The sequence below is a fragment of the Rhipicephalus microplus genome, chromosome 2 (genome assembly GCF_043290135.1).
Source record: "Rhipicephalus microplus isolate Deutch F79 chromosome 2, USDA_Rmic, whole genome shotgun sequence".
NCBI classification, from domain to species: Eukaryota; Metazoa; Arthropoda; class Arachnida; order Ixodida; family Ixodidae; genus Rhipicephalus; species Rhipicephalus microplus.
The window spans coordinates 46331571-46344571 of record NC_134701.1 but is presented as its reverse complement, the minus strand read 5'-3'; the positions used below and the strand labels follow the sequence as shown (position 1 = coordinate 46344571).

The 13001-nt window shown below is 39.8% G+C and overlaps 1 protein-coding gene across 2 annotated transcripts; it reads right to left on the bottom strand.

Annotated features, from left to right (window-relative positions):
* Positions 1-216: 216 nt before the first annotated feature.
* On the bottom strand, positions 217-12493 carry LOC142796234 (uncharacterized). Of its 2 annotated transcripts, XM_075886431.1 has the most exons (4): positions 12218-12493; positions 9171-9333; positions 5496-5704; positions 217-1842 (listed from the first exon to the last, which is right to left on the bottom strand). In XM_075886431.1, the coding sequence occupies exons 2-4, from the start codon at positions 9302-9304 to the stop codon at positions 1739-1741; spliced, it is 447 nt and encodes a 148-aa protein (XP_075742546.1). In that variant the 5' UTR covers positions 9305-9333; positions 12218-12493; the 3' UTR covers positions 217-1738. The 2 variants fall into 2 exon arrangements, with proteins under 2 accessions (XP_075742546.1, XP_075742545.1); XM_075886430.1 differs by lacking the exon at positions 12218-12493 and having other exon boundaries at positions 9171-12179.
* Positions 12494-13001: the final 508 nt, after the last annotated feature.

The following is a 13001-nucleotide window of genomic DNA, read 5'->3' as shown; positions in this document are numbered from 1 at the left end:
TGCCCAAACTTGGGAAAATTTTAAAAAACTAAATTCTTTCGCCAAAATGAGTGCTTTCATGACCTCAGAAAACAGAATAATGCTCTTAATGAAGAACATAAAAAACTCTGACGAACATTGGTTTTGAAGCCGTCCTATAAAAAGGACAGCAATGTTTCACACACGGCGAACGAAAAAAACAACATTAGCGCCTGTCACTGTGTTACAAAGATAGTGACTGCACAACCCATACCAGGCCAACTATCGATAAAAATATCATGAGCGTCGACAAAAATTTTACGCTATATTGCTTATGTTTTTTTCGCAGTATGGCGCTCAGTTACAATAACACGACAAAGGCCTTTTGTGACTACAAGCCCGTGACTTTTTGTAGCCCTGTGACCACCAAGACTTCAATGTGACGAGGACAGGACATCATGAACACGGCGCTCCTTTTTTTCACAAAAAAACATTTGATTTACAATGCAAAGTTTCAGCGTCCTACATGTTGGATGCTGGACATATATGGGTTAACTCAGAACTCCTAAAAAACTATAAACATGTTTGTGCCGTGTACCTAACTTTGTTATTTTCACAGTGATTATTATCAAGCACTCTGCCACCATACTGAAAAGTGGGGAACGTTGTTCCAGTCTTCAAATAAGGTAGCAGAAACTCGCCACTAAATTACCGTCCCATATCTTTAACTAGTGTTTCCTGTAAAAACAAGGAACATGTCATACGCTCCCATATTATCAAATTCTTAGATTCATTACACTGTTTTCATTTATGTCAACGCGGATTCTGAAAGTGTCATTCTTCCGAAACACAGCTGGCCATTTTCCTTCAAGACGTACATTCTTACCGTGACTGTACCATTCAGACTGCTGCCATTTTCCTAGGTTTCGCTAACGCATTTGATACTGTCCCTCACAAACACCTCATTGTGAAATTATATCTGTAAATCAAGACCCCAACGCACTTGCACGGATCACATCTTTCCTAACTGAGCACTCTCAGTTTGTCCCTACCTACTGAAACGTTCCGTAAGATGCGGAGACCTCAAGTACGGAATTATTGGAATATGGAAGACGTATGATGCGGACTCCGCATAAGACGTATGATGCGGACTCCGCATAAGACGTATGATGCGGACTCCGCATCTTATGGAAAGACGTATCATGCGGAAATTACTGAAATGTGTGCATGTCACGTCTGAATCTAGCGCAAAGCAATATAATGTGTAAACTGAATAGACATCCACATCTTGAGTACATGCAATACTGTGTACAAATCACAATATTTCTTAAATGTGCATGATGAGGGATTGAATCATCGGCATCTTTCTAATTGTCGTGATGCGGAAGCAAAAATACCTTTTAAATAAAATACATTACAAAACTACTAAATTACCATGCTACCGATCCTAAATGGTGGTTACATTGCAACACATTAATGAAGTGTTTTATGCAAGACTTGAAGAACTTATAAAGTTATTATTATCAATAGAGAAGCATTAATATACACATCAGGCCTGCTACAATCAATATATTTTTTTATTTGTCTGTATGCTCCAGCTGTGAATAGTGGAATTGCAGTGTTGATCGTACACAAATGAGGTGACTGCACCGTAATTTCACGAGCTCCACCTAAGCCACAGGATGGTGGCACAAAACACAATGTCACAGCAATTTTAGAACGAAATGTTTAAACATAAATAATAATCATAGCACTGTGAAAGTGTGGCGCTGTGTTTATCTCATGAATGCCTTGTGGAGATCGGCGAAATGCTGCTTGAGGCTCCGGCACCACTGTAAATTTCGAAGGTCACTGCCATAGAACTTATGTGTCCTTCATAGGCACCTGGAAATGAAAATAATTGGCACAAATAATGTCAGAGACACATGTTAGCACAATTGTTCACACGCACAAGAAATATAACACACAGAATGAAACTGAAAATGTAAGGCACACAATCCTTCATGTTATGCATATGTGAATAATAAAAGGAATGAGTGTAAAAATTAGTTCTGCCACATCAAAAAACAGCATGCTTATCACAGTGAAAATAACTAGGTTGTCACGATTTTCAATTGTAGAGATAATCAATTATAATGTCCTTATGAAATTATGATTTAAATGCTTCCTGTACAGTAAAACTTTAGGAACTGCAAGTGAAAGCTCTCAATGTACATTTAATAGTGTGTGCATGTACATCTGCTGCCTTTTATACTATACAGTTTGTGCACAAAATTGGCATCTTGAACAATTTTGAGAGTTAAACCTATGCAGCTTATGAAGGTTAAAATCACCATGAAAGCAAGCAGGACCAGGCAGGTGCCATTAAAAATCTGTGCAAGCCAGATAACTATAACCGAACTGCACACATATAGGGGAGCAAGAGTAACAGAAATTCTGCTGCTGACCCGCATGTCGCTGTATCAAACCCCGGCTCCATTTCCGATGGAGGCAGAAATGCTGTAGGCACGCGTGCTCAGATTTGGGTGTACGTTGAATAACCCCAAGTGGTTGAAGTTTCCAGTGCCCTCCACTACGGCGTCTCTCATAATCATATAGTGGTTTTCGGACGTGAAACCCCACATATAAAACAAGAATAACAGAAACGAACTGCCAACAGAGAAGTTGGGTGCATGTGCTATCTGTAAGTGCTTACACCTTACTACATACAGCATGCTCATTCCATTTTAAATACCGATATTGAAAAAAAATGCTCTATTAAGGTAGAACTGAACGACTCAACAAAAAGTGACCCTATTATGACATCATGTTTTCTTATAACAAAATTGACTAAGACTCCCAAATATCATTATGCAAGGAAAAAATCTTCAAAAGAACAATCAAGTTTGAAGTCATAATTTTTAATATGGCTACTATGACTATAACCAAGAAATCGACCTCAACATGGCTAATGTTAGTTTTTAAGGCCTATGTTCACTAGACAATGAACTATACCACAAAAAGCACAGCGTTCAGGCAAAGCACCACACAAAAAAAGAAAGCAGTCCTTTTTGTTATTACCTACAATGCCTTTAAAATGGTGTTTTTACCTCTACTTTCCACTTTTTATCTAAGTAACTGGTGTGAATCAAGTTAGCTGAAAGTGCACTGTGCCTCCAAAACCTGTTGGTTGAATCTGAATTTTTAAAAAATGGTGAAGCTTGGACTAAATTAGGCTCCACAAGCCTTGGAACAGCGAGACTGCATGACTCTTAGGACTACTTTGGTTACTTGTGTTTTGTTTCTGGGCCTAAGCATAAAGACAAGGGCTTAACTGAATTGCTGCTAACAAACAAATGCTTTCGAAATTGCCCGAGCGTCAAAGGATGCTCAGACATTTGTTGTTTTTTGCACTGGGCTATTCTACACCAAACATACAAACAATTCTGCCTGGCTACCATGACAGATGTATAGTTTAAAAAATGATGGTAATTTACTCTTCTGAAAATAGTTATTTGCAGAAATGTTTTGAAGAGAAAAAAGTAGTGGTCACGTGGGTACCTTCCGAATTTCGCAGAATGTCGTGTGGGTGTTATTTCTGAGAAAAATTTCAAAGTACCGCTTTTTCTTGCCATATCAAATTTGATCTACATATTAAGTAAAGGTGCTTCCTAAAGTATTTGAAGCCGAGTAACATTAGTGCAATTTTTCCGCTACACAGGCTTTGAAGAATTCAGCCAAACTGTTTATCGTTTGCAATTCTTGTATGGCAATACTGCATTTTGTATGAATATTTGATCCACAAATACTCACTGCACAGAAGTTATATTTCACGAAAAAAAAATAATGTTAGGTCCAGATTACAAATATCACTATATAATCGTTTTTGTCCACATTGAGATGCAATTTGAGCGGTGTGTTTGTCTAATTGAAAATTACTTTTATGTGTAAGTTGAAAGCAAATAAACAGTTCTTGTTACATGGCAAGTGTTATCATTACAATTTTTGTTTAAATGAGGAAAATGATTTTTGAAGTCTCCTATTAAGGGCCATGGGGAACTTCGGAACGGAAGCTGTCGTATATCCAATGCAGAAAACAGCCATCATAAGAAAACTTCAAAAATTCATTTCTACTTTAAGACAAAGTGTAATCATATAACTTGCCATATAAAGAGAACTGCTTCCTTGCTTTTGATGTGGCGAAAAAATTGCACTAATATTACTAAGCTTCATGCACTACACACAATCACCTTTACTTAATAGCTAGACCGAATTTGGTGTTGAAGAGGCAGTATTTTTGAAACACTTTCTACTTTTTACAAACAACACTCAGACGACATCCTGGGAAGTCCAGAAGGCACCAACGTGGCCTAATATTTTGTTCTCTGCAATATATTTTAGCATTTTGCTGTTTTCAGAAAAATACAGTAAATGAGCACAATATTTCTTTTCAAAACACATTTAGGACGGTTGGCAAAATGGCTGGGATGTTTGATGCGTAATTGCCTCACTGCCAGCATTTATTCTTCCGAAGCTCAAGCTATCACCTCTTTGTTACTGCCTCCCTCACATACAATGCCTGCATAGGAAAGAAAAAGAAAGGCAGGTCCGACAAAGTTCACAAGGCAAGATATTTTCATGTTGGATAAATTCATTATTATAAACAGCAGCAAAGTAACATTCATTTTGAGTAGTCCAAGACACAAGCTATATACCAGCATACTAAGAGCCAAGCACAAACTTTTCATTTGAACATGTGTGGTGATAGACAGGAAGCACTTATTGCAAGACTGATCAGTCTGTAATTAACTGAATGAAGTACAATGCACTGTTCAATCCAACACCACATAGGCATCTTTGCTATAGCAAAGCCATGTGTCATTGATTCATGCACTAGATGGGACAATGCAAATGTAACAAAAAAGGGGAAAAAAGAAAATGAGGGAAAAAAAGAAGAAAAGGGGGGATGCAAAGTAGGAGCAGTGTAGCACTACTTTTACTTTGCATTCCCCTTTTCTTTCTTCTTTTTTCTTCTTTTCTATCATTTATCTTTTTTTTGCTTCCCTTACCCCCAACCTCCGACAGGAGAACACATTGTATCAGTGCAACCTAACTTGAAAAGAAGCAAGGGCTGCACTCTTCTGCGTTATAGGTTTTTTTTTCAGACAAACATTTCCAACAGGCACAGACGCCTACACCAAAAGATGATGTCATTACTGACCCCATTTAAACTAACACGCCAAGGATGACAAGGTGACTTCTAAAAAATAGGTCCTCCTATCGCAACATCGGCCAGCCTATCTGAAGCACTTCTACTGTTCACCCTGATTACCCCACTAGATGTTTCCATCTGTCGACTCACATCTTCATTTTGGATAACACTAAGAGGAGCTTACATTGATGAATACGCACGAAAGTTTAGTGATGTATCATGTATCAGATTAAGCAACTCTGTTAAAAATTATTGATAGCTTGCTTCCAGGCTTTTTATACTGTAGCCTGAAAACATGATTTTTTAACTGCTGGCTGGACAAAAACAAAACCACTGAAGCACTCACAATACACAGCGTGAAGTTCCTCTGGAGTGGTCAACTTCGCTTCTGCGATGAAAGAGCAGCACAGTGTACTAATAAGGCACTCCTTGCAATGGTTTTCAATGCCACACAGTGACCTTGCTGTTCCTGTCGAAGAGAGCTTCGGGAGCTTGGAGGGTTCTTGCTCTTTTCTGGGGGCTGCTGCCGCTCCTCGTTTTCTGCTCAAGGTCAACCTGCACAAAGTTGTAGACGAGGCTTTAAGAGTTTTATATAATGATATGCAAAATTTCGCTGAACCCACATTTCCTCGTGGCACACTGAAGAATTTCTTATAAAACTTAAGGCCTCGCATATGCAAACATATACAATCGATCCGAAGGTGCACTCGACTCTAAAGGAGCAAGTTTGTTATGTAGTGTATATAAAGAAAGGTCATTCAGCACAACCACAACTACAGTTGCACACGAAAACGACTATTTACACGATCCTGTTTATTTACATGGTCCATTTTATTTTGTTTAGATCTGGTCTGCATGAACTCTTCAATCGGGCACCATATAGGTTGAAAGACACACACAGAGTTTGAGACAAACCTAGTTTCCCGTGAGCATCCTCTTGCACTATAACAACACATCTCAATCTAGTTAGTTGGTCAGAACGAGGTGAAAACAGCTCGCACTTGAAAAGCACGGGCAGAAGGAATGACGCCTGCACCCTGTGCTCCCTGTACATCCTCGTTGAGGGTGCAGTCTTCACCTTATCCTTATGCAATTTCGCATTTATAACATTGTTCGCTGCATAATCTTTGTGGCATTAAAGTTTGTGATACCATCATGTGTATCCCATGTAATTTATAAAGATAGAATACAAGATAGCTTGATTCAAAAATAACAAAGTGCATCCAGTGCCGTGTGCTATAGCCATTCTTTAGGCAAGTGGCAGAATGATTTATTCTTGAAAACATATCTTACTTGTAACCACTACAAGAGCTAACTCGTACACTGGCACATTCCGTTTGCCTCTTCAGATTATAAGGTACCTTTTTTACACCAGAAAATCTTCAAGAAGAATAGAAGTGTTGTAATTGTGAAGAAAGAAAAGTAGAAGAAAAAAAAGATAACCTGCCCTGTACAGGGACCGAGCCTGCGAATTTCGAATAACATGTCCGATGCTCTATCAACTGAGCTACCATGGCGGCTATCCCTCTTCCATTTTGTACGGTATATATGTGCATTTATACATGGAAGAGTCAGTCAGCGCTGCCTGTTACCATTATGGCGAGTGTGGGACACCTTTTATTTGCCTACTGGCAATTACATTAGGATTGAAATTACGTTACGATTACTTCCAATATCCCTATACTTCTTTGGCAGCATTATGCATCTGTCAGTTCTCAGAAAATCTGCTAGTCACAGGAGGAGGCAATAGTTTGCCCTCCCACCTAAATGCATGTACTTGAACACATGCACAACTGATCAAAAAAAAAAGTCACGCACCGCTAAGATTACTGAGATTCACTGTTTCAGATTCATGAGTAAAGGAGAGAACTATAAATTTAAGGGTTTGTTGTCTTTGTTGAACACACTATAATGAGAACTAGTAGAAAATGATGCCAAACAAACTATAGGGGAAGTTATCAAAAGTAACTTCAACGAAATTGTGAAAAGAAAAGTGAACAAAAACGTAACTTGGCAACGTTTTTTGACAATTGAATTGAAATTAATTTTTATAACATCCCTTTATTTTACTGGGTAATGTTGTCGGGTAATTATCATCATTAGAGTGGTGAGTAGGCTGACAAAGAAAGTATATGGCATTGATACTTCTTTTGAACACCTAAAAGTTTGAGGACCTTAAAAGAGCGGAAGCTACTTTGAGTAGACCAGAATATTTAGTTGAAGCGAAAAAAAACGTACACACATTTTCACACGGCTTTTTAACCTATTTTGAGACATAAAAGCGTATGCTGCCAGTAATGTTAAATACCATTACTTTTGTTGCACTATGCACTGTAGATGGTGTAGTTAGAGTGGTGATAGTGAAGGATTAATCAAGCACGCCGCTAACTGCGTTCACATCAATGGTCGCGTATTTTAAAAATAAACCTGCTGTATAGTAAAAAAAAATTGTAGAGCATTTATGATTTTATCCAAATCAAGTTAAACCGACTGGGTAAGCAAACCAGTTGCATAAAACCAAAGGCATAAAGTGATTCATGTATTATAACTATGTGAAAAATTTCAGCAATGCAGGGCAAAGTGACAACAGTTCTATTAAAAACCCCTCTCATTATAACATGCATGAAAAGCACCACACCAGAATATTTTATAGTGCATGTAATATCGAGACTACTAGACTGTCTATTGACCTTTTAGAAGAAGGGTATCTTCTTCACGTTCAAGGGGCAACCACTTAGCCTTATCCTGAGCTTTTTTTTTAAGTGCATGGGTACAGATTCACTGGGAGGTCCCAAGGTAAGAACCGCAGGCGGGACCTCCCACGAAAAAAAAAAGGTAATCATCAAGCAACACTGAAATACATTTTCAGCAAATAAACACAGCATAAAAAACTTAAAGATGAAAAAAACAAAAGATAACAAAAAAACGTTAGAATAATAAGCAGGAACACTAAAAAACAAGGAATACATCGTCAATATAAATTTTTTTTTAATATTTCCTGAATTTCAGATATCATTAGTATTGATTTGGAGTGAACAGATTTTGCTTACGCGTTGAAACCTAGTTCTGTATGTAACTGCAATTATGTGTGCCAAACCATCTGTAATTAATTTTTAACATTTAACTTATTTTTTAACTGCAGCAGCACAACTAGCTATGGGTGCCCAAAAAGTAGCTAGAAACAATACCTTTACCTCTTTGAGCCTTTTGGAAGTGTTCAGCTCCTCAGTGCTCACCTTACAACATTTTTTTCTAAATACGTGTTTGTGTGCCCACTGCTCTTGCTCCTTGTACAGTGAGGAGGAACACATGGTAAGAAGAGACAAGAAGCATAGCGAAAAAAAGCGAAATAAGCGAGGACCTCTTTTGTATCGTACAATGTGTGTAACATGACTATTGCGACAACATATAGACAAATTATCACGGCTATGCATCCACTGTAGAGTCATACACAGCTGCAACACCACGACTAAATTTCAACCTTGTGTTGGTTTAGGATCCCTTTATAGTGGCAAGCTAATGATATCTGCATTTGTTTGGCACATACTAAGATGCAGGGAAATGTGATATGGTAATCTCATTTAGAATGCACGTCATGTGGCTTCATTGTATATGTGGCCACAAGTAACTCTGGTTGCAAAGCAATATGGCAGAGCCTAAACAGACGTCACCGACCACTTCAATCTGAACTTGCCTTTGCTACTTGCCCATTATCATCCCAGCAAAAAATGAATAATTCAATCTGCTACAGATATGTGCTAGCTTATGCTAAGGATTAAGTATGAAGGGTGCTTTGTCATTATTGAGATCAGTTATTTGTTCAAGAACACTTGCTGTCAAACACAAATACATTGCTGTCGAAGCATCAAGACTCAAATATAAAGCAAAAAGAAGTGTCTCTTTAAAAATTACAGGCCACAAGGCAAGATAAATATTTGATATACTTGGGATGTAAGGCACGCACAAGAGGTGCTGCCATATTATACTTTTCCTTGTGTTGAAACCTGCTTGCTTTACTCACCCAACACATCTGTAAAGATGCCGTTGTTGAAACCTGCTTGCTTTACTCTCCAACACATCTGTAAAGATGCCGTGAAAACACCAAGGATCGAGCTTATGCAGCAAGGTTGAACACGTGTCCAGAGATTCCACCATTCCTAGGCAGCCCTACAGCCTCCACAGTCCTGCAACCATTTGTAAGATAAATATAGTTCTACCCAAAGTTCTTGCTTTACAGACACACATGCAAGACGCATAACCACTCTATAGGAAGTTTGCATGATAATGCGCTGGGTAGCAAAACGGATGCCAATATCAAGTATCCCAGCCTGCCGTTTCTTTCTTTCCGTTCTTAATCAATCCATGGTTAATAAATGTTCCCCCAATGTGAAGTGTACTGGCAGTCCGGTGAAGAATTGCAATGTACTTCGAACACAGTCCAATTCATGGAGAGTAAGCATGCAATAGGGTTTTGTCAGCTGTTCGAGAAAAGAGCATGAAGTTTAGCTAAAACCCATGTTTTTTATAAACACCATTCAATTTCATGTAAAAGTTGTGAGCATTATGTAAAGGAACTCGGATTCATGTTTAATCAATGATTTCTTGTAATGTGCTTACATGAATGCAACTAACTGAATATGAAACGATAATTTTTGCTCGAGAATTTAGAGTTATGAACACTATCGCACTTGCCAGCTGCATCTTGTCCGAAACAGCAGCAAGATAGGCTAGTTTCTGTAGTTGAGCAGTAATGAGCAGTGCAAAGTAACAACAAGAAACACCAGTAACAACAGTATGGGGCAAGCACAGACTGCCAACTGTATACATTATTACACAAAAGTTCGCCTGAATATCAGTCAGACAACTTGTGCAAATGAAGGTCCAGTTGGGCATGAACAAGTTACGAAATCAACAATGCCTGCTTTCACTAACAGGACCCTCATTCACATAAAGTATGCAGCGATAGGCCCCTACCGAGGTACGTCACAGCATGATGTCACTGGCACATGAAAAAGGTGTGGATGGAAAAACACTCCCGCTGGTGGCTCAGCCCGGTACAGTCGTGTGGTGTTTGGGGCAAGTTTTAATTTTTCAAAGCTTACACTTCACGTTACAATGTCGACATTAGCTATAGTATGTGTCAGCAAACATCCAGCTGTGTGGTAAACTGTGTGGTAAAATATTTGCCACGCTGTCTGTTTATCTTGAAGTGAACACACGTGGTGGCCTGTGCGAGCAACAGCAGCATAGTCTTCAAAAATGTGCACTGTTGATTGCGGCATGTAGTGTGTATTGAAAGGTATTGAGAATATCGGTTCAACTGAGAATACTGTGTGTGGTGTGTGCAGTGTCAATAACAATGTGTCTTGTTTGCGAAGACGTTAGCACTCATGGCAGGGACCGGTCGATGAAAAAACTTGATTCGACATTTTAGTCAAGGTAAATATGCACTTGACGCGACCATCTGCGAGTGGGTACATCTCGGTGTTTGCGCTGTGTGCCGGAAAAAATTGCAAGGTCACCGGGCTGGAAGATACCATTTACTGAAGCTGCATGTATGAATTGCCCCGACGAGTACGCAAGCTCAATAAAGGTATAACTCGTTTTATCAAAGGCCTCATATGTCTTCACGTATTAAGCAGAGATTCTTGTTTCACATATACTCAGTACCTTTACCGCTCGATATTCATGAAGTGACAATGCAAACAACAAGTTTGTTTGTTAGGTCCTAAGGGAGCAATGTAAATATGCAAATAAGTTGTAGGTGTCCGATGCAGCGATGTAACTGCACAAAAGATTACCTATATATTAGGCTACAGGTTTAGAATTGCATACATCTCAGTGGTCTATGAGGAATATCACAAACAACTTCCTTGCCAACCAGCCCTTGCACAGAGGGACGGAATGGCTGGCACGGTGCTCGAAGTGACGTCACACTATTTGCAAACAGAGAGGTTTCTTACTTAGGCAACATTTTGCACAATATATTTTTTAGATGCAAGACTGTACTCATCCACATTGATCATACTGATGTCTTTTGTTGTTACTTTGTGCTGTGAGTTACTAGGCATTTAGTCTCCATGATCTGTAAAGCAAATTTCAGTGTTCTCTCTCATATTGCTGACAACTGTGTTGTTGCATAAATTGGGCAAAAAAAGCAACACAGAAAGGCTGTCACAATAAATACACCAACATGGGTATTCTCCTGCAAACAAAAGTCGGCACTGGTCTTGTCATTACCCGTCTTCTTTCTCTCTTTGCCTTGTTTGTGCTGAAACAGCCAAACACCTGATGAGTTAGATGAGAAATATTAACGCATCAAAACTATAAGTGCTTGCATCAGCAACTACCCAACAGCGTGATAACCGCACCCCTGCCACACAGCAGCGAAACATATTTTGAACATGCTGGCAGTGTATTATTTTATGAAAAGCAACTCTGGCAGATTACAAAATCTCACATTGTGCATGCAAGTTTTCTTCAAAGTCAGGCGTACAATGTAGGTGCTGGCCGGTACATTATTAGTTACAAGCAAAGGCGTCTTGCAGGTACACATGCAGATTGCACGAACACCCCTCTCTCTCAACACTAGGCACACACATTACATCTTTTAACAAGCACACGCCACTGTTTAGGGGCATAATAACGCTCTACCGTGAACGTATGCTAATCAACCCACTTATGCGGTTGGCTAGGTGAATCGAGCCAAGTTACAAATTGTATCGCCCTCGAACGTAAACAAAATGCTGCTTAGCATCAAATGGCACTGCAGGCTTCGATTAATCAACAACGTAGCAAGCGCCATGTGCGTCTTTCTCACTACATTGCACATATGAAAATAATCGATCACCATACACATGCATGTTGCCGCAGTTGTCTCGAATTAGTTCCAGTAAGGCCGCGCCGATGCGCCATGGCTCTGCTGGCGTTAGCATTGCCAAAGCGAATTGGCAACCGCACTCGCAAAGGCGCGTAAGGTTGCCGTTTCACGACGCCTCGTTCGAGTGCAGCAACACACACTTGCACTGAGTGGCATACTCGGTCTACATAAAAAAGTGTCCCCCTTACCTTTAGTTTACTTCACACTGTCCTGAGGGAAGCGACCACAGGCGTCAGCCGTCATCTCGGAGTCCTTCGAGCGCCCGCCCAACCCGCCGATTCCTTGGACGACTCGCATTTGATCCGCACTCGAACAACCGCGGGAATAGGGTGCAATCTTAGCACATCACACGAACGAGGAACGGCGCTTCCTTGCGTAAATTTAACATTTAGTGCTCTCATGTGTAGCAGCGCGAACACATAGACGCACCCAAACGGCATGCCCACGAAAACAAAGAAGACAAACAATATGTGGCTTTAGCTGTGAATGGATTTGACTTGGATATCTGTGTGAGGAAAATAAAAAAAAAACATCTGTCGCTGCTATAAACTAAAAGAAAATGTATGTTATCTGGCGAAATAACTTTAAAAGTGATAAAAGGTTATTCCAAAAACAAATTACAACTTATGATATTTTTCCAGGCCTTTGTTTTGTTTTTGTTCTAGCAGACGACAGCTTTCTACTGCTTCTACGACAGACGTAGTGCGGTTTCACGTTCGGTGCGTGTCGCCGACGCAAAGCTCTACAGTAGTGATATCAGAGTTATCAATTCTCAATGAATCATAGGATGGCTACAAAGCAGTAACATTTTGACATAGTGCAGTACGCAATCTTTCAAGGTATGACATTTCTTTGCTCTGAAGCAAATCGAAGCAAGCCGGCCGGCGCAATCAGCTGATGTCGCCACTACGCGAGGCATGGTCGTGCGCAATAGCGTCGCGCCCCGCGCTCGATTTGTCATCAAGCGATAGA